Raw genomic sequence first — 18,311 nt, 5'->3', positions numbered from 1 at the left:
ACTGTATTTCAGGTACATGTGCTAGATGAAGAATATTCATGTTGAAATTGGATTCAGAGAGGTTGTTAATAAACAGTTTTGGCTTGAAAAAAGGGGAAAGGTTTCAAAACTGTTTGACCATTCTGCCTCATGTGTTATGGTCCTGTTGATGGCAGAGGCTACACTGTTGGCTGAATTTGCCTCTGAGAAAATTGCAATTTAGAGTAAAATCCTTTAACTTTTCCAAATCTAAAGTCAGCCTGTAGTCTCTATTTGTGGCCCAAATTTAATTATTTATCTTGTATATAATTCTTGCTTTTGGTAATTTAGAATTGTCCTTTATGTATTTGCTTCCTACCTTTCTTTATACTATGTACTTTTTTTGTCTTACCTTATTCAAAGTAATTCAGATTTTTGGCCATTAATGGCAAACTGAAGGTATACATACTTTTTTCAGTGAATGTTACAGTTCTATATTCCATTGTGACCAGTTCATTGGGAGAATTGTCATGTATAAGTCAACCTCATGTATAGGTTGAGGGCAGGTTTTGGGGACAAAATTCAGGATTTTGATATGACCTGTAGATAAGTCATTCCATAGATAGAGATAAACACTGCAGGCCACCTTCATTTCCCTGGCTTTGCATTCAAAAAGACCATAAGTGACACAATGGCAGAGAGAGTATAGAGGTGCTTTTTAAAGGTTCGTCTGGGATGGACTAAGGTCTTGCCTTTTGCCACTCTGCTCAGACAAGGGGTTGGCTCTTTTTTAAAGAGTTGTCCCATGGATAACTTGATTCAGTTTTTTGGGGATTGATTTCTTTGACTAAAATTTCTAGATGTATTCCTGAGTATATAGGTTAACTGGTTTGCTTGTAAGTTGACAAACCGAGCCCAAACGTAAGATGATAAATGTTATTCCTCAAAATGGTAACAGGTTTCATTCCCCCCCTCTCTTCCTATATTTAGCATGTGTCACTGGCACCTTCAAAGCATCGGTGGGAGATGCTCGCTGCAGTCCCTGTCCAACCCACAGTTACTCTTCTACCCCAGGCTCCAGTGAATGTCGTTGTCTGACCCGATACTACCGTTCATCTTCAGACATCTCGGATGCCCCCTGTACCAGTAAGTTCCTTGGAACGAGTAGAATTAATAGTATGGTTGCCTTGTTTTCCTTTGGACCATGTTTCTTCTGTGCTTCACTACTGCTTTACATCCTTCTTTTGTCCTGGACCCAGAAATTCCTTAATCCAAGCTTCTTTTCCCCAAACTTCTTTGATACATCCCCATCTTGTCTTTCTTTCCTCTATTTACTGCCTCCTTCTTTCTTCTCTATCTCCTGCCCCATTTTGTTGAGTCACAGCCCCATCATAAAAGATGGCCTTTCCTTTGAGGCTTCCTCATTTGTTGATTTGTGGGTTATTATTTTCAGTAAAGTTGTCCTTGTGTGACTAAACGCATGATTTCATCTCCAAAACTACATTTTTTTCCTGTTGCGGTTTGTTCATCTTTGCAAACAAATGCATTTGGGGAGCAAACTGTTTGTTAGCCATGTTTGATGTTTCCTATTATACTATGTAACAAAATTTGAAAAAAAAATGTTCCTGGTTTGAAAATAGTGTTCTGTTTAATTTATCCCTTACTTTGAAAGCAGTTGTTATACTCCAGAAGTTTTGTTTTGTGGCTGCCACAAACTATATTGAATTGGTTGAGACTCGATGAAATACTCATTGAAAAACTATAGCAAAGTGTGCTGCATGATGTCCTGCAAAAATGAAGTTTTTGCAGTTTAATAAACTTTTTCCATGTTTTTATGATTGAGCCAATTAGGAAATGACATAACTCAGGAACAAAAATAATGTTACATAGTGTTATCTATCTAGAATTTTACTCTTCTAATGCTATGGTTATTTTGATGACCAAACACTTCAAAAGCAAATAATTATAAATGACAGAGTGAAAAGTGGATATTATAGGAGAAGCCAGGACTCTTGAAGGGTAGACTATAAGTGTTCCTTATCTGAATGAGGCAAAGATCCATCTAGTCCAGCACATTGTTTATGACAGAACCCAGATGTTTCTAAATTAATTATCTGTTAAAATGAAAATTAATCCTGAAATGCCTTGTCAGGACCATCTCAGCCATTTTTGGCATCACTTCTTCAGTTCGCAGAAGGGAGTCTTAGTGAATCTAAGGGAGATAGACAAAGGATGCTGAAGGATGATGATGGGGCTTGTCATTGGTGACAGTAGCAGTGTCCTTCTGTTGGCTGGTGTCCAGACAGCACCATTATTATTTCCTAGAATGAAACTTGGAATGAACCTTTTCTTGCAATTGAAGACTTTGCTGTGTTTTGCTGCAACAGCATAAGCAGTTTGTGGTCAGGAATATAAAAGCTTCTGATAAAGAGTTAACTTGAAATGCATTAGGAACCCTACCAATCTGTAAAGTGGTCTTCTTGTTTGATGGTTTGCTTTATACCCAGGCTGAGAATTCAGCCAACCCTATTCGCTTCCCTTTGTTTCTTTCTGCCTCTCTCTTTATCTTCCTATCTGTTACCTCAATTCTCCATAGCCTCATTCTCCACTGTTTTTGTAGGTACCCCATCAGCTCCCCGTGACCTCAGCTATGAGATTATTGGGTCCAACGTCCTCCTGACCTGGCGCCTTCCAAAGGATCTGGGGGGCCGAAAGGATGTCTTCTTCAATGTCGTTTGTAAAGTGTGTCCAGCTGGATTCCTTGGACCTTGTGTGCATTGTAGAGACAGTGTCCAGTTTGAGCCACGCCAGAACGGGCTAACAGAGAGCCGGGTGCAAGTGTCCAACCTCCTGGCCCGTGTGCAGTATGTCTTTGAAATTCAAGCTGTCAATCTTGTGACAGAACTAAGCACAGATGCTCCGCAATATGCTTCCATCAATGTCAGCACCAGCCAGTCAGGTGAGAAGCTCCTTCCTTTCCTCTTTTCGTTGTGCCCATTTGGTCTTCTGAATCACTCATGTTCATGTCCTCCTCCTCCCAGCAAAAAATTGTAATTGGGGAAGAGTGTGTGAAAAAGACCTATGAAGATGGTTCTGATGTTATAGCTGAGCCCATAATATGAAGCATTTTGAATATAGAAAGTGTAGGGCCCTTCCAGTCAGGCCCCAAAATGAGGGGCCTGTCGGGCTATTACTGGAGGCATCCAAACAATACCTCAGGTAAAAGCAAATTAATTCAGGACAAAGCAGATGAAATCTGCTTTGTTACAAATTATTTTGATACTCCATTAGATCCGGGCCTTCCTGAAAGGCTCGGGTTGAATGGGGTATTAGGCCTGTGGAGATTCACCCCCAGGGGACTGCCTGGGGGTGAGTCCCCATTGTCATCTCGCTTCTTCGGGCTTCCAAAAGCCCGGAGGAGTGAGATGGTGCCCACCCCATCCTTCTAGCACATACATATGACATACCAGGAGACCAGGAGGGGATCACTCCTTGCCGCCCCCTCCCCCATATCTTGGTGCATCATTTCTATGTGCCAGAAGGACTCCAGGACCGTCTGGCCTGGTAAGTTTTTAGGGCTGGCCTGGTAAGTTTTTAGGGCTGTTTTGGGGGATGACCCCATGCCATCCTGGTCATTACCCCACCAGGAAAGGGGTACCCCAACAGGAAAGCCCGGTTTTTGGAAGGTAGGCATGTGGATTTAAACCCACACTGAAGCTGGTTTTTTAAACCCACTTCGGCACAGTTTTAAACCATGTCTGGAAGTGCTTTTATTTAACATACTGGACTCAAACCAGTTTCAGACCTGCCAGCCTAATCCACCCACACAGTGAAATCGGTTCATTCCAAACTGGTTCTAATTTGCATTATTATGTCAGTGTAGGTGTGTCCTATATTACCGTAGCTTGATGGGCCAACCAGATTACAAGGTTGTTGTAATTTTGTTATTAGCTTTCTCCCCACCCCACATTACAGGTGGGGAAAGTGAAACAGTTGCATTAATGGCAGAAGCAAGATGTGAATTGGGGAGTTCCTGCCTTTTTTATCTGCTGTGCTCAAAACCACACTCATTACTATTTCTTTTTTGCCTTATTTTTTATAGTTTTTATTTAAAATTTCAAAAGATAACAATAAAAGTGGGAGAATATTTGTGGTTATAGAAAAGTAGGAAATTAAAGGGGGGAAAAGAGTAAGGGAAATAATAATTAAAAAATAAAAATAAAATAAAATTGTCTGGCTTGACTTCCATCCATATCTATACCAGATTGCATCTAGGGAGGAACCTTCCCCCCTGGATTAGTTTTCTTCCATTTGTAAGTCTGCTTCTCTATGGTAAAATAAATATCCCAGGATCATTTTTTTTCTGATTATTAGTGCCTTTTTATCCTGTCCAAATTATCAAATTGTCTTTTCATATTTCATATTTTCAAATGTTGTAAATCAGTACTATGAAAATGAAACCTCAGTCCTTATCTCTAAATTAATGTTGTAATCTTTCCTTGCTGCATATAGTTTAATAGTGGTTTCCAGTCTGTACTTCTCTTCGGTTTAGTTATTATATATTTTAATCTGTCCATATTTTTAATTTCCATTAACTTGATTAACCATTGGTCTACATCCGGTATTTCCTCCTGTCTCTAATACTTAGCATATGTAATCCTTGCTGCAGTCGTCATATAATTAAACAATAGTTCCTCATTTTCTTTTAACTTCAATTCAGTAATTCCTAAAAGGAAAAGTTCTGGTTTAAGTTGACAATTAATTTTTAATTTTTTTTGATACTTTCATGGATAGTTTTCCAATATTTTTTCGCCTTATCATAAGACCACCACATGTGGAAAAAGGTTCCTTCATGCTGCTTACATTTCCAGCAAGAGGTATTCATGTCCTTATAATAATAACCTAATTTCTGTGGCGTTACGTACCATCTGTGGAACATTTTAATCCAGTTTTCTTTCAAGTCGTATAAGTACATTTGCTTCATTCTCTGATTCCACATAATTTTCCATTGTTCCATTCGAATTGTTCTCCCAATATTGGCTGCCTATTTTATCATACATTCCTTGACTGTTTCTTCCTCAGTTGCCCATTCCAGGATATGTCTATAAAGTTTTGTTATCAATTTTTTTTTCTGAAGTCATTATTCTATCCCAGAATGTTTCTTTGTTCATAAAACCTTGTTTCTTATCTTAAGAACTCCCTTAACTGTTTGTGTTGGAACCATGAAATATTTGTGAAATTTGCTTTTATTTCCTCTTGAGGTCTCATTCCTGTTTGTCCTCCAACCTGTACTAATATGTCTTTATATAGTGGTATTTTTTATAATCTGCTATTTTAAAGAGACTTTTCAAATCATTAAATCATTATACTCTGTAAGTGGACCTTTCCATCATTTTCTTTGGCAACGGTAGCAGGTTCAGTAAATAATAATAATAATAATAATAATAATAATAATAATAGTAATTGTATTTATAACCCGTACCTCTTTCCCCGAATGGACTCAGGGTAGATTCCAAATATAACACAAAAACATGGCAGACATTCAATGCTGTTAAAATCAAACACATTCAAAAACATTTTAAAAACATTTACACATACATTAACACAGAGAAAACAACTTTGGCAAAAGTTGTAAAACATTTAGTCAAATATGACTGTTCATACTAAACAGTTAAAATCTGTATTAAAATTATATATATATATATATATATATATATATATATATATATATATATCTCCAATAAAATTAGTCATAAATAGACTTAAATGATCATTGTCATCTTGGTCCAATAGGATAGACAGGCTGGGACATCGTTGTGACATTTGTTTTAAAATGCTTTAAAATATGGGCTGTCAAGGGTAGAATTTGGTGATATTATTCATTCTCCTCTCCATTAACCAACGAACAGAAATAGGTTTTTAATTCCTTCTTGAAGGAGAGGAGTGACAGAGCTGTTCTAATTACTTTAGGGAGGAAGTTCCAGAGGGAAGGAACGACTACGGAGAAAGCCCCCTCTCTCGTTTCCACCAGCCAAGCTTGAGACGGCGGTGGGACTGAGAGGAGAGCTCCTTCCGATGATCGCAGAGTCCGAGCAGGTTTATAGACGAGGATGTGAGATGTCAAATAGCCTGGCCCGAACCATTAATGCTCTGAATGAGTAGAGAAATAAGATGATGTCAGAATCAAGAGTTAGCCTGGTTGGGACTGGAGTGGAAGACGTAACCAGACAGATGGGTTGGAGAAGCAGGTGCTTTGCTAAGAGAAATAGGATCCCCTGTTCGGCTTTGGCAAGGGGCCTCGAACAACAGGCCCAGTGCAGGAATAAAGACATCTTGTGCACATTCTTGAATTCTGTGTCTTTATCTGGATGACAGAATTACCCACAGCTCATGTAACAGAGCAGTGCTGAAGCACGTTGAGTGGGAAATACAGCAAAATAGGGGTTCTGCAAATAATCATGGCCACCTACTCCTAGAACATTTTTTGTTTTATTTTGGTTTTTGAACAAGTGCTCTTAATTTTTGTCATTCTTAGAACCACATTTTCCCCCACAGCAGCTCAATTATGCAATCATGAATGATTAAATTGCTATAATTGTTTATCAATAATTCTGATCAATATTATACAGTATTGTGGTCTATGCTGCAGAGGAGGAGGATGTACAATTCAGCTTAAGGTGTAAACTCATCAATTTAGAGCTGCTGGGTATTGTGCAAGCCTCAAAAGATATAAAAATAAGTGGTAATTTATAGCATCTTTGTACAGTGATTTCTATAGTTTAAAAAATAATAAATAAATATGTATTTCTGAACAGTTCAATAGCTTGACATGCTGGCTATTGTTGTAAACAGTGAAATGGCTCTGCATGTCAGCCATTTAGCCACAAATCCCTTCTGCATTTTTGAAAGCCAGCTTAATTATGTTGATATATACAAAAGAAAGGACAAGATGTTGGCATGTGATGTTTAATTTTGAATACAGCCAGAAGCCTTGAAATCTTGTACAAATTTTGAGATACATTAGAAAGCCAGCATATCATCTTAGCTCAGCACTGTTGACATGTTTTTTTTTTATTGTGTCAGAAGCGACTCGAGAACATACTGCAAGTCGCTTCTGATGTGAGAGAATTGGCCGTCTACAGAGATGTTGCCCAGGGGATGCCTGGATGTGTTACAATCCTGCTGGGAGGCTTCTCTCGTGTCCCTGCAAGCTAGAGCTGACAGACGGGATTCGAATCGGTATCCTTCAGGTCAGCAACCCAACCATTACGCCACCGTGGCTGTTGACGTTGAGTGGCCGTGATATTCTAGGTCTCAAAGTTACTTCTTTCTACCTGAAGATGTTGCATATTGAATATTGAGGATTTCAGCAGTTTCTTGCCTCCTTCATGCTGAAATCTAAAATACTGTTATTGCATGTAAAATTTATATCAATGGTTTAAATCAGGGATCCCCAAAGTGAAGCCTGTGGGCCAGATGCGCCCCTCCAAGGTCATTTACCCACCTCACCCCGCCTCCCCGGAACGACTTGAAGGCACACAACAACAATAATAATTAAGTTGAATATCTCATGAGCCAAAAGCAGGCACACACTTCCCATTGAAATGCTTGTAAATTTATGTTGACAATATAAATATTGTATTGTCCAGTCATTTTTTTTGTACTGCAAGTACATATGTGCAGCTTCGTTCATGTTTTTTTCCCCAAACTATAACCTGCCCCCCCCCCAACAGCCTGAGGGACCATGAACCTTCTGCTTTAAAAGTTTGAGGACCCCTGGTTTAAATCATCAATGTAGTTTCACTGGCATTTTGAGGGCAGAATTAAGCTTAAAATGCAGCTAGTTCACAACTGGGGATTGAATTGATTTTTGCAAAAATCACACTTCTGCTTTCGTTGATAAGTGAGTCTAGCAATAACATGCAAGAAGGTTCAAGTACCTAAGAAAGAAAAGTAATAGATTTCTCATGTATCCTATAAAAAAATACCATAGGTGGAAGAAATGTAATTCAGGTTAGGTTTTCCCCCTTTATCTTGGCTTCGAACACAATGATTTCGTCTTCTTCGCTGCTTTTCAGTTTTCTTCTCTATCACCTTCCTCATTTGCCTTTCCTGTGTCACAGTTGTTGTTCTTCTCCAAGCTGCCTTTTTCTTGTCTCTTCCTATTGCAGTATCTTTTCAGTTCCCTTCAATTTCTACCCTTGACAGCCCATATTTTAATGCATTTTAAAACAAATGTTACAACAATGTCCCAGCCTGTCTATCTTTAAACAGAAAGTGCACGAAAGATTGACAAAAGGTAAAAATATGTGAACTACTAGTCTGTCTGATTATTCTTCAGTTCAGTCAGTCTGGACAAAGTCAGAATCCTTTCTCAAATGTCAAAAAATTGAGCACTTCTAGTTACTGCCAAAGTTCAGTGATTGTTGCAGTATTGTGCCATCCCTTGACAGTCCTGGAGAAACACACTACTGAGATAACATTTCAACTAGGAGTATAAACAAGAGGATTTCATTTGTGAGAAGATAGTGTGCAATAAAGAGGTTTTGAGTAGAGTTGGAAGGATTATTGTTTCATATAATTAAGATCTAGGTGTATTTCAACAGTGTGGCTTGGAAGTATTCTGGATTTTGAACTTCTTAGAGTGCTGTGATATAATTTTTGGGTAATTCAAACATACCAATACATCCACTGAAACTTATTTGTGAGAACATAGGTACTTAAATAGATAATGCATATTTTGAAAAACAAAATAAATATCAATATTGTTTTGAAAAATAAAATTATTCTGATTCATCAAAACATTTTTAAAGGCAGGAACAGACTGGATAAGTACAAATGAAAATGACTAGGGGCCCTTCCAGACAGGCCCTATATCCCAGGATCTGATCCCAGGTTTTCTGTTTATCCCAGATTATCTGGCAGTGGGGACTCATATAATCCAGTTGAAAGCAGAAAACCTGGGATCAGATCCTGGGATACAGGGCCTGTCTGGAAGGGCCCTAAGTTAAGAAATAGTTTTTTCTCTCTCAATGTATCTTGGTAAGTATATTTTAGAGGCATTCGTTGTAGTTACAGTGGGCCCTTGGCATCTGCTAGGTTTGGTTCCAGGACTATCCACTCATTCCATGGATGCCAAAATCCTTGGATGCTCAAGTCCTATGATGATGGCATAGTATAATGGTGTCCCTTATATAAAATAGTAAAATCAAAGTTTGTTTTGGGATTTAAAAAAATTCTATTTGTGGATGGTTGAATCCATGGATGTAGAGTCTGTGGATATGGTAGACTAACCATATTTCTATGAGGGTGGGTCAAATAATTTTGCCTCCTGTGTCAAAAACATTATAAATAAACATATAACAGAAGAAGTTGCTACCGGTCATAGCCTGAACTATCCTCTACTCAAAACTACCTTTCAACATAGTTACCATCAATGTCTAAACATTTGCACCATCGTTTAACCCAAGCATCAAAATCGTTTTGGAAAAATTCAATTTAAGAAGCAATGATCTAGCCTGAGTTCCTTCCAGCTAAGCTGAAACTAGAGGTTCATTTTGAGTTGGCATTGAGGCAGAAACACAACAAATATGAGGTGTCATGTTTTTAAGTGAATCTGTGCAGATACCAATTTTGGACATAATCTTCCCAATGGTCATATTGTTTATTTCTATTCCCTTTCCCAGTTCAGGGCTCTATTCCCTGACATATGCAATGAATCTGGCAGTTCTTTTTCAACCAGCCTACTTCCATTCTTTGTCTTGAATCAGGGAAAAGGTGTCAAGCTCTTGGGGAATTTCTCATCCTGCCAATAGCAACCCACAGTTCTGTTCCTCCTATCTGTTTTCTAATGTGGTTAAGAGTCTAGTTTCGCAACAGCTTCTTGGGGCTCTTTTGGCTGTGGGAGGGAGGCAAATCGCACATGTCACAGAGGAATTGAGAGAGCTGGAGAGCCAGCACTCTCCTCTCCAGAGCTGTGGTGCCTATTGGATGCTTATTGTAGTCGGGTGCTTCTTTGTGTGCTGTTTTCTCCCCCGCCCCCTATTCTTTCCCTGAAATCATTAGAAATGAGCTTGAGATGAGCTGTCCTCGATTCATAGTGACAGCTCACGCTAACGAGGCCTCTGTTCCTCCATCACATGGTCCCGGCTTACTCCCCCTGCCCCGCCTCCCTTCTATTCGTCCCCCTTGGCAGCTTTTCAATTTAGCTTAGCTTTTTTTTCTCCAGATTACACTTACGTTTGGGAGGACTTTGCTGGGACTCAGGAAAACAGCATAAAGGGAGCGGAGAAGGGGGTGGGATGAGAGGAAAGGGAAAAACCCTTTTGAATGAATAGCAGCATCAGTCATAAGGAAAGCTATTTTGGGTCAGATGCAGAGTGCTGGCATTCTGTTGATTGGCCGGATCCCTCCCCAGTTTGTCCCCAGTTTCTGGTACAGGTTGAGCATCCCTTATCTGAAATGCTTAGGGCCAGAAGTATTTTGGTTTGTTTTTTTGTTTTGTTTTGTTTTTTTGATTTTGCAATAACTGTATACCAACAATGGGATCCAACGACTGCACCAGATGGGCTGCCGGAAATACCACACATCTTGAAGAATTTGGCAGTGCCCGGTGGTGGATGTGGGGAACCCATCATCCCCACGCCCGGCGTTGCCCAGCTTCCCCCCTACCTCATCCCACGAGGGGAAGAATCTTCCTCCCAACTTCCCCCTGTTTTGTTTTGTTTTTTTTAATCATGTCAGAAGCAAATTGAGAATATACTGCAAGTCGCTTCTGGTTTGAGAAGATTGGCCCTCTACAGAGACGTTGCCCAAGGGACGCCCGGATGTTATTTATTTCCCATACTTGTATTCCGCCCTTCTGATCCCGAAGGGGATGTGTTACCATCCTATGGGAGACTTCTCTCATGTCCCCACATGGAAGCTGGAGCTGACACACAGGAGCGAACCCCGTCTCGTGGATTCGAATTGCCAACTTTCAGATCTTCAACAGTTCAGCTAGCACAAGAGTGTAACCCATTGCGCCACCACAGCTCCCTTCATGCAACATGGGAGGCTTCCCCCTCTTAACTCCAGAGAAGCCTCCCATGTTACTGCAGTGGTGGCATATACCAGTTCCTCTATAGTTTTATGACAGAGTCCTGCTGAAAGTTGTTCTACACCAGTTGGATGGGAAGCCAGCAGGCCTCGTTGTAAAACTATAGAGGAACTGGCACATGCCGCTGAAAAGTACCCTGTCTGATGACATTATTGATCTAAATAAAAAATTAATTGATGTTTTGTATACATCTAGCGCCAAAGGTAATTTTATAGAACATTTTAATGATTTTGTATATGAGACAAAGTTTGTACACAGAAGGCAAAGGTGTCACAATCTTAGCCACCCATGCGGGCAATTTTGGAGTATTTTGGACATTTGGGGACATACAACCTTTGGGAAATTGAATTATCCATTATCATGGATAATTCATGTGTATATATTAGGTTTGTTTTTAAAGATGATGATGATGATGATGATGATGATGATGATGATGATGATGATGATGATAATGCTTTATTTATAGTCTGTCCTATCTCCCCGAGGGGACTCAGGGCGGCTTCCAGCAAAATAAAACACAGTGGCAAACATTCAGTGCCAATAGTAACATATAACAAAGACAGACTCAATAAAATTAAAGCAACAACTTAAAATAAACAAACATAATACAGCTCAGATATTGTACATAATAAGTTATTTAAAACACTTTAAAATTTGACTAAAAGTAATTGTTTGATCTAAGATGGTGTACAGCTTACAAACATAGGTAGGTGTCCAATTAAAAAAGCTAACCAAATTAATAATCACTGTGATGTTTTGTGGTTGCTAATTCCAAAACTCATCTGCTTCATGAAAAGCTATTTTATTTGTCCAGAGCCTGTTGTCAGTCTACTTTGTTGAGGGATACCAGGTTCTAATATTGTGAGAAAAGGAAAGGAATATAGTTTTCGCCTTTTCTCATTTCTCCCAGCCATTCATAATTTTATATTGCTCTGTCATTTCCACACCCCTATGGTCTTTTTTAATACACCATGAATAAATATTTCAGAACAAGGAAAATGCTGCAATGGCTTGATTGTTGTAGTTACTCTGTTCTGTGCCTTTCCCCCCTCTGTTAGACCAAAAAAAAAAGGCAGGCATAGGAAATCTCATCAGAATGTATTGTTTCTTTCTTTTTATTGTTTCACCCAGGCTGGTTTGATTTAAATCTTAGATGATATCTCCTGTTGATGCTACGTCATATATATTTTAAACATTTGTGCAGATCTTACTAGCAAGCCAGAGCCCCCGGTGGCTCAATGGGTTCGACTCTTGTATCAGTAGGACTGCTTACCGAAAAATCATAGTTTGAATCCAAAGAGTGGGGTGAGCTCCCATCTGTCAGCTCCAGTTTCCCAAGAGGGAAAATGAAAGAAGTCTCCCACAGGATGGTAAAATATCCAGGCATCCCCTGGGTAATGTCCTTGCAATGGCCAGTTTTCTCAAACCAGAAGCAACTTGCAGTTTCTCAAGTTTCTCCTGACACAAAAAACCTAGCAAGTCATTTTAATTTACAATTAAATTGAGTATTAGTTATGCTGTTCCTTCATTCTTAACAATCAGACCTAGCATCCCAATATATGTATTTCACATTCTTTAATTCTTTTTTGTTTCCTTTTCTTTTCTTGAAATATAGATGAAATGTCTTTTAATAATTAATAATAATAATAATAATAATAATAATAATAATAATAATAATAATAATAATAATAATAATAATAAAAGAGCAATAGGGACGATGTGGCCTTAACAAATGTGGCTTACAATCCTGGCTAGGACTAATGGAAGCCACTCCAGATTTGGAGGACCATTTATTCTCAATCAATGACTCCTTTAAAATATTTTACATAGGATCTCTTTGCTACTATCTTCAGCAATTACATTTAGTGAGGTTTGTATTGTTGACTGATACACATTTACCATAAAGCATGATCAGCTGCAAACGAAGAGTTCACACAAAGGTGTGTCTATATTGGGGGACGTTCAGAGTAGAAGTGCTCCAGGTTTGCCCCAGAAGTGGCTACACATACTCTCCTGAACTTGCTGCAGTGATAGATTGGAGTCTATATGATCCATCTGGGCCAAAACCTCACTCCTGGTCATTGCAGGCATGCTGTGCTGTCACCAGCAGAGGTGCCCATGCTACCAGGAAGGAAAGGGATGATCCCCACTCCTTCATTCTGGTTGTGTGAGCTCCTCTGATGATGTCAACATAGGCAGTCTGCAATGACCAGGAACTCAAATTGAGCTGTGTGGCTGGCGGAAAGTGGTGAAGGCAGCAGTTGTTTAAACAGACATCCCATATTCTTGGGCATCCTGGAGACACACAGTGGTACTTACCACCCTCCCGTTCCTGTTGTCATAATGGCCAGTGGTCATAACATGGCTAGCATTTTGACATGACATACCTACAGACTAAGGGTGTCACACTAGTGTGTTGTGACACACAGTTTGGAAAGCTCTGGTTTAAGGTCAAGAGAAAATGTATTGCATCGGAATACCTTCTTTTTAGCAAGTTGTAGTACATAGTAAGAAAAAAATTGACTAGGGGTTGAAAACTAGCTTGGATTCTCCTTTCAAAAATAATCGATTATTTTGACACTAATGCAGTTAATTTGTTCTGAGATGACTTTAAACAGCCATTCACTGCTCACCTTCACCTCAGAAGGGAAGAACTAAACAATAACAAGAAGTAAGAGGATGGTTATGGAAGTGCAACAATTTGTTGGGTTGAGTTTGTCCTTCCCTGTAACAACCAACCTATATCATGTCCTTCCATCAGTAGCTGAACATTCCCTGTTTCTCCCAGAGGTAGCCAGTGATGTGTATCAAGGCACAAAAAGCAACAACACTGCCACATGGGTTAAGTTGGACAAGTTCAACTTATGGAAGAGATGGAAGAGAAAGCAACAAAAGACAGGGTAATGGTGGCAGCTTCAGTTCTTTCATGTAATTCTTGACTCATGACAAGACATAATGTGAGTAGATTAAACCAAAATTGGGCCAGATATTTTGAAATATTACCCTATGGTTTGAATAGTCCAGTACAGGAATCAGTGCTAGAGAGTAGTCTTGTGTGCTCTTTTGTTTCCTGATGCTACTGGCAGAATAGGGGGTCAGAGTTACTGGCACCCTTCTAGGATGTCATAGAAATCTGCCACATGCCATCCTGTTAAAGGGGTTGTAAATGATTTTTAGTCTTATAACCTGTATGAGTGCTACATCTTTGAAGGAATATACATTTGAACTTGAAACTGAATTGTGCCTGAACTGTGCCACACAGATGGCACACTATCTCTTTGAGTAATATACCTGCATGATACTTCTAAGTATCTGTGCGCTCCACTTGCACATTTACATTTTCTTAGGTAATAAAATTACAATATGTGCAGAGTGGTTGATTGTAGGATGTACAATAATAGTCCCATGACTTATGCATTCTTTAAACTGAACTTTCATACTTTTGGAGGCGATGGAGTGAGAATGTGATGGAGTAGTATATTCCTATAAAATCACCAAAGAATGTTGGAAGATCTGCAAAGCAAGCAGAATTATTGCTTCAGGAATAAAACGGTTGCCACAGGTGTCTTAACAGTGTGAGGGCATGGCCAATTCACCATGTACCTGCCAGAGGAAACAAAAGTGGATGCTCAAGTTGGAGCAGTGGGATTTAGAGAGGCCATAAATATGGGAACTGCCAAGGTGTGATGAGGATTTTGGCTCGAAGCAATGACATTCACAGGCATTAGTGCAGAAGGGTCATTAGACAGGGTTCACCAGATTGAGGAGATATAGGCAAAAGGGTTTTGAGGGCTAGGTACGACCCTGAGATTATTGACTGTGAAGGAAATAGAAGTGTTGGTTCAACGGTGAAATTGATTTAGGCTTTTCTCTTGCTATAAGAATCTCATCATTTATGTTCGCCTGAAAGAAACAACTCAGGTATACACCAGAAAAGGGCAGAAGGTTTTCCTAAGATAAGTCTGTTATCTTGTAACCATTAAAATAGATTTGCACAGCATGTGACCCTCTAAGCTAAATGCACTCTGCCCAATGGTGTATTGCTAGGTGCTTTTCCCACACATCTCAAGCAGATGTCAAAGCAGAGGGCTTTGTGAATCCTCCAGTACAAAGGTAGGTGAGATCTGGATGTTAGTGTCCATCCGTCCTGCAGACCTACTACAGACTACACCATCCTTCCGGTCCCCGTCCCCCATGAAATAAATTTGGAAAGCCAGAACTTTTATGGTGGGAAACAAGGTACAAAGGAGCTCTGAACCTTGTTTTCATACAAAAGTGCTACTTTTCCAGCAGTGAAAATTGCTGCCTATGGTGATATCATGTAAGGCCAGTGGGCCACACTTGCCACTGCATGCTACAAGCAGATGTGTACTCTTTCCTGTTTTCTACAGTGCCTGTTTTTCTTCTTCTGCCCTGTATTCTTCTCTAAATTTGGAAATCAAGCACCAATACAATTGACTGGGATGTCCCTCCTATACAAGCTACTTGAAATGAGATGGGAGAAAAGATGGAGCGACAATCAGGAGTGATTGTATGAAATGAATGGGCTCAGTACAAATGAAAGAGAGTTTATCAGTGACAAAACAGATTATGAGCCGCTCTCCCCAAAGGATCATCAGCAGGGAGACTTCATTCTGATCTATATGAATCATTTATACACTAGGACTAGAAACACACATAAACAAATGTTGTTTTAACAGGTGTTTTACACTTGAAAGAAGCGAGGGCACATTAACTGAATAGCCTTCTGTTCAACAGGAGGAGGAAGGGGAAAAGAACAATTCATCTTCCTCCTCCTCCTCTCTTCCATATACAAAAAGATAGTGATTGGGAGGAGCTCCTGATGGCGCAGTGGGTTAAACTCTTATACCGGTAGGACTGCTGACTGAATGGTTGGTGGTTTGAATCCAGGGAGTGTCAGCTCCAGCTCATGCGGGGACATGAGAGAAGCCTCCTACAGGATGGTAAACATCTGGACATCCTTGCAGACAGCCAATTCTCTCACACCAGAAGCAACTTGTAGTTTCTCAAGTCACTCCTGACACGAAAAAGAGTGATTGGGAGAAGAGATGTGGCACAACAATTCCTCTACATACAGTCTACAATTATATACAGGCAGTTGTCTAGTTATTGACATCCGACTTACAAATGGCTCAAAGTTACAAACAGGGCTGAGACAACAGGAAGTGAAAGAAGTCTACCTCTTGGGAAGGAAAATTCACTCCTGAAAGAGTTATCATGGAGGAAAGGTTGTCTCTACGGAAGCTTTCCCACTAATCCTTGTTTCCACAACAAGCCAACATTTTCAAAATCCAATTATCACAGGGACAGAAAGTGAGGTGAAATCTAAGTAGGAACACAGACAGCAAAACAAATGCCTCAAAGGTCTTAACCCTTCCCCATGTTATCAATAAAAAATGATTGGAGTTACATCTAAAAAACATACCTATTTCGATTTACATACAAATTCAGCTTAAGAACAAACTTACATAATCTATCGTCTTTAGGTTGGGGACTGCCTGTAGTCAAGAAACATTTTGCAACCTGGTGACTGGCTATCACCTTGGGATAACTAGGCTCCAGTTGCCACCAGGGAGAGAAATGTAGCCTTAAGTAGGTGAATATTGAGGTCATGCACCCATTTTGGTTCTGATCACATATGCCCCTATGTAGAGGCCAACAATTCCCTCCTTCTAGATCAGGGGTCCCCAAACTAAGGCTCGTGGGCCGGATGCAGCCCTCCAAGGTAATTTACCTGTCCCCCACCCTCAGTTTTAGACTTAGGCTTGCCCAAAGTCTAAAATGACTTGAAGGCACAGAACAACGCTAATCCTAATTAACTTGACTATCTCATTGGCCAGAATCAGGCCCACACTTTCCATTGAAATCCTAATAGGTTTATGTTGGTTAAAATTGTTTTTATTTTTAAATATTGTATTGTTCTTTCATTGTTGTTGTTTTTTGCACTACAAATAAGACATGTGCAGTGTGCATAGGAATTTGTTCGTATTTTTTTTCCAAATAATAATTCGGCCCCTCAACAGTCTGAAGGATTGTGGACCGACCCTCTGCTTAAAAAGTTTGAGGACTCCCGCTCTCGATCATAGAGATGGTTTAATTCCCTATGTCAGACAGTTTGCTGCTTATGCTTTTCACTCTGCGCAGCTACACATCCGTTTGGCAGATGGTACAACACCATCCATCTTCATTTGAGCAGCTATAGAAATGCACTAAAGGCATCCTAGCTGAGATACATGAACTAAAAAGTTCTGTTTTGAGATGTGACAGAAGGTTAACTATGACCAAACTACATGCTTAGAATTCATAAAATCTGATATCTGAATTGTCATGATTGGCTTTGAGAAAACCATATTGTGAGAGCAATCCACCAGGAGTGTTCTTCTGCCCATGATCCATTATATATCCAGCAGGAGCTATGAAAAATCACTATGGTGAGATTCCACCATTTGATTTTCACTAAGAGATGCTCATTTTAAAACAAATCTTACTCATTGTTTTATAGTTTTTGTGACCTGATTTGCACCATCACTTTCATGTTTGTTGTTCGCAGTGAGATAGAGATGCTGCCATATTAAATGTAGCATTTAACCTACCATTTACATCACAGATCTAAATTGGCTTAATTGCCATCCTTTGAGGAATGTTGTGGGTTTGTTGTTGCAAACTGTCTTGAAATTTACTCCAATTTATGGTGACTTCATAAGTGAGAGTTCTCCAAGTCACTCTATCCTTGATAGCTCTGCTCAAGTCCTGCAGATTCAGGGTTGTGGCATCAGTCCACCATCCTGGAATGTGGTCTTCCTCATTTTTCTACTGCTTTCTACTTAACCAAGTGTTACTATCTTTCTAGTGAGCTATGTCTTCTCATTATATGGCCAAACTTTGACAGTCTCAGGCCCCAACTACATTGCCATATAATAAAGTTTGAAATTGTATTATATGGTCAGAGTTGTCCTATATACCGTATATACTTGAGTATAAGCCAACCCAAATATAAGCCTAATGTTACCACAAAAAAACTGGGAAAACTTATTGACTCAAGTATAAGATGAGGATGAGAATTGCAACAGCTACTGGTAAATTTCAAAAATAAAAATAGATACCAATAAAATTACATTAATTGAGACATCAGTAGGTTAAATGTTCTTGAATATTTGCATAAATCTGTAATTTAAGATAAGGCTGTCCAGCTCTAATTTCCATATATACTCGAGTATAAGCCGATCCGAATATA

The 18,311-nt window shown here is 39.5% G+C and overlaps 1 protein-coding gene across 3 annotated transcripts in view; it reads left to right on the top strand.

Annotated features, from left to right (window-relative positions):
* Window positions 1-18,311, top strand: part of LOC100566394 (ephrin type-B receptor 5) — a 202,174-nt gene that overhangs the window by 139,605 nt on the left and 44,258 nt on the right. For all 3 annotated transcript variants that reach the window (XM_062971697.1, XM_062971698.1, XM_003227578.4), the window contains exons 6-7: window positions 949-1,104; window positions 2,579-2,917. In XM_062971697.1, coding sequence (XP_062827767.1) covers window positions 949-1,104; window positions 2,579-2,917 — 495 coding nt within the window. The remainder of the gene's footprint in view (window positions 1-948; window positions 1,105-2,578; window positions 2,918-18,311) is intronic.

This window comes from Anolis carolinensis, chromosome 2 (genome assembly GCF_035594765.1).
Source record: "Anolis carolinensis isolate JA03-04 chromosome 2, rAnoCar3.1.pri, whole genome shotgun sequence".
NCBI classification, from domain to species: Eukaryota; Metazoa; Chordata; class Lepidosauria; order Squamata; family Dactyloidae; genus Anolis; species Anolis carolinensis.
Note: the sequence above shows the minus strand (reverse complement) of the source record. Positions and strands in the feature narration are given on the sequence as shown.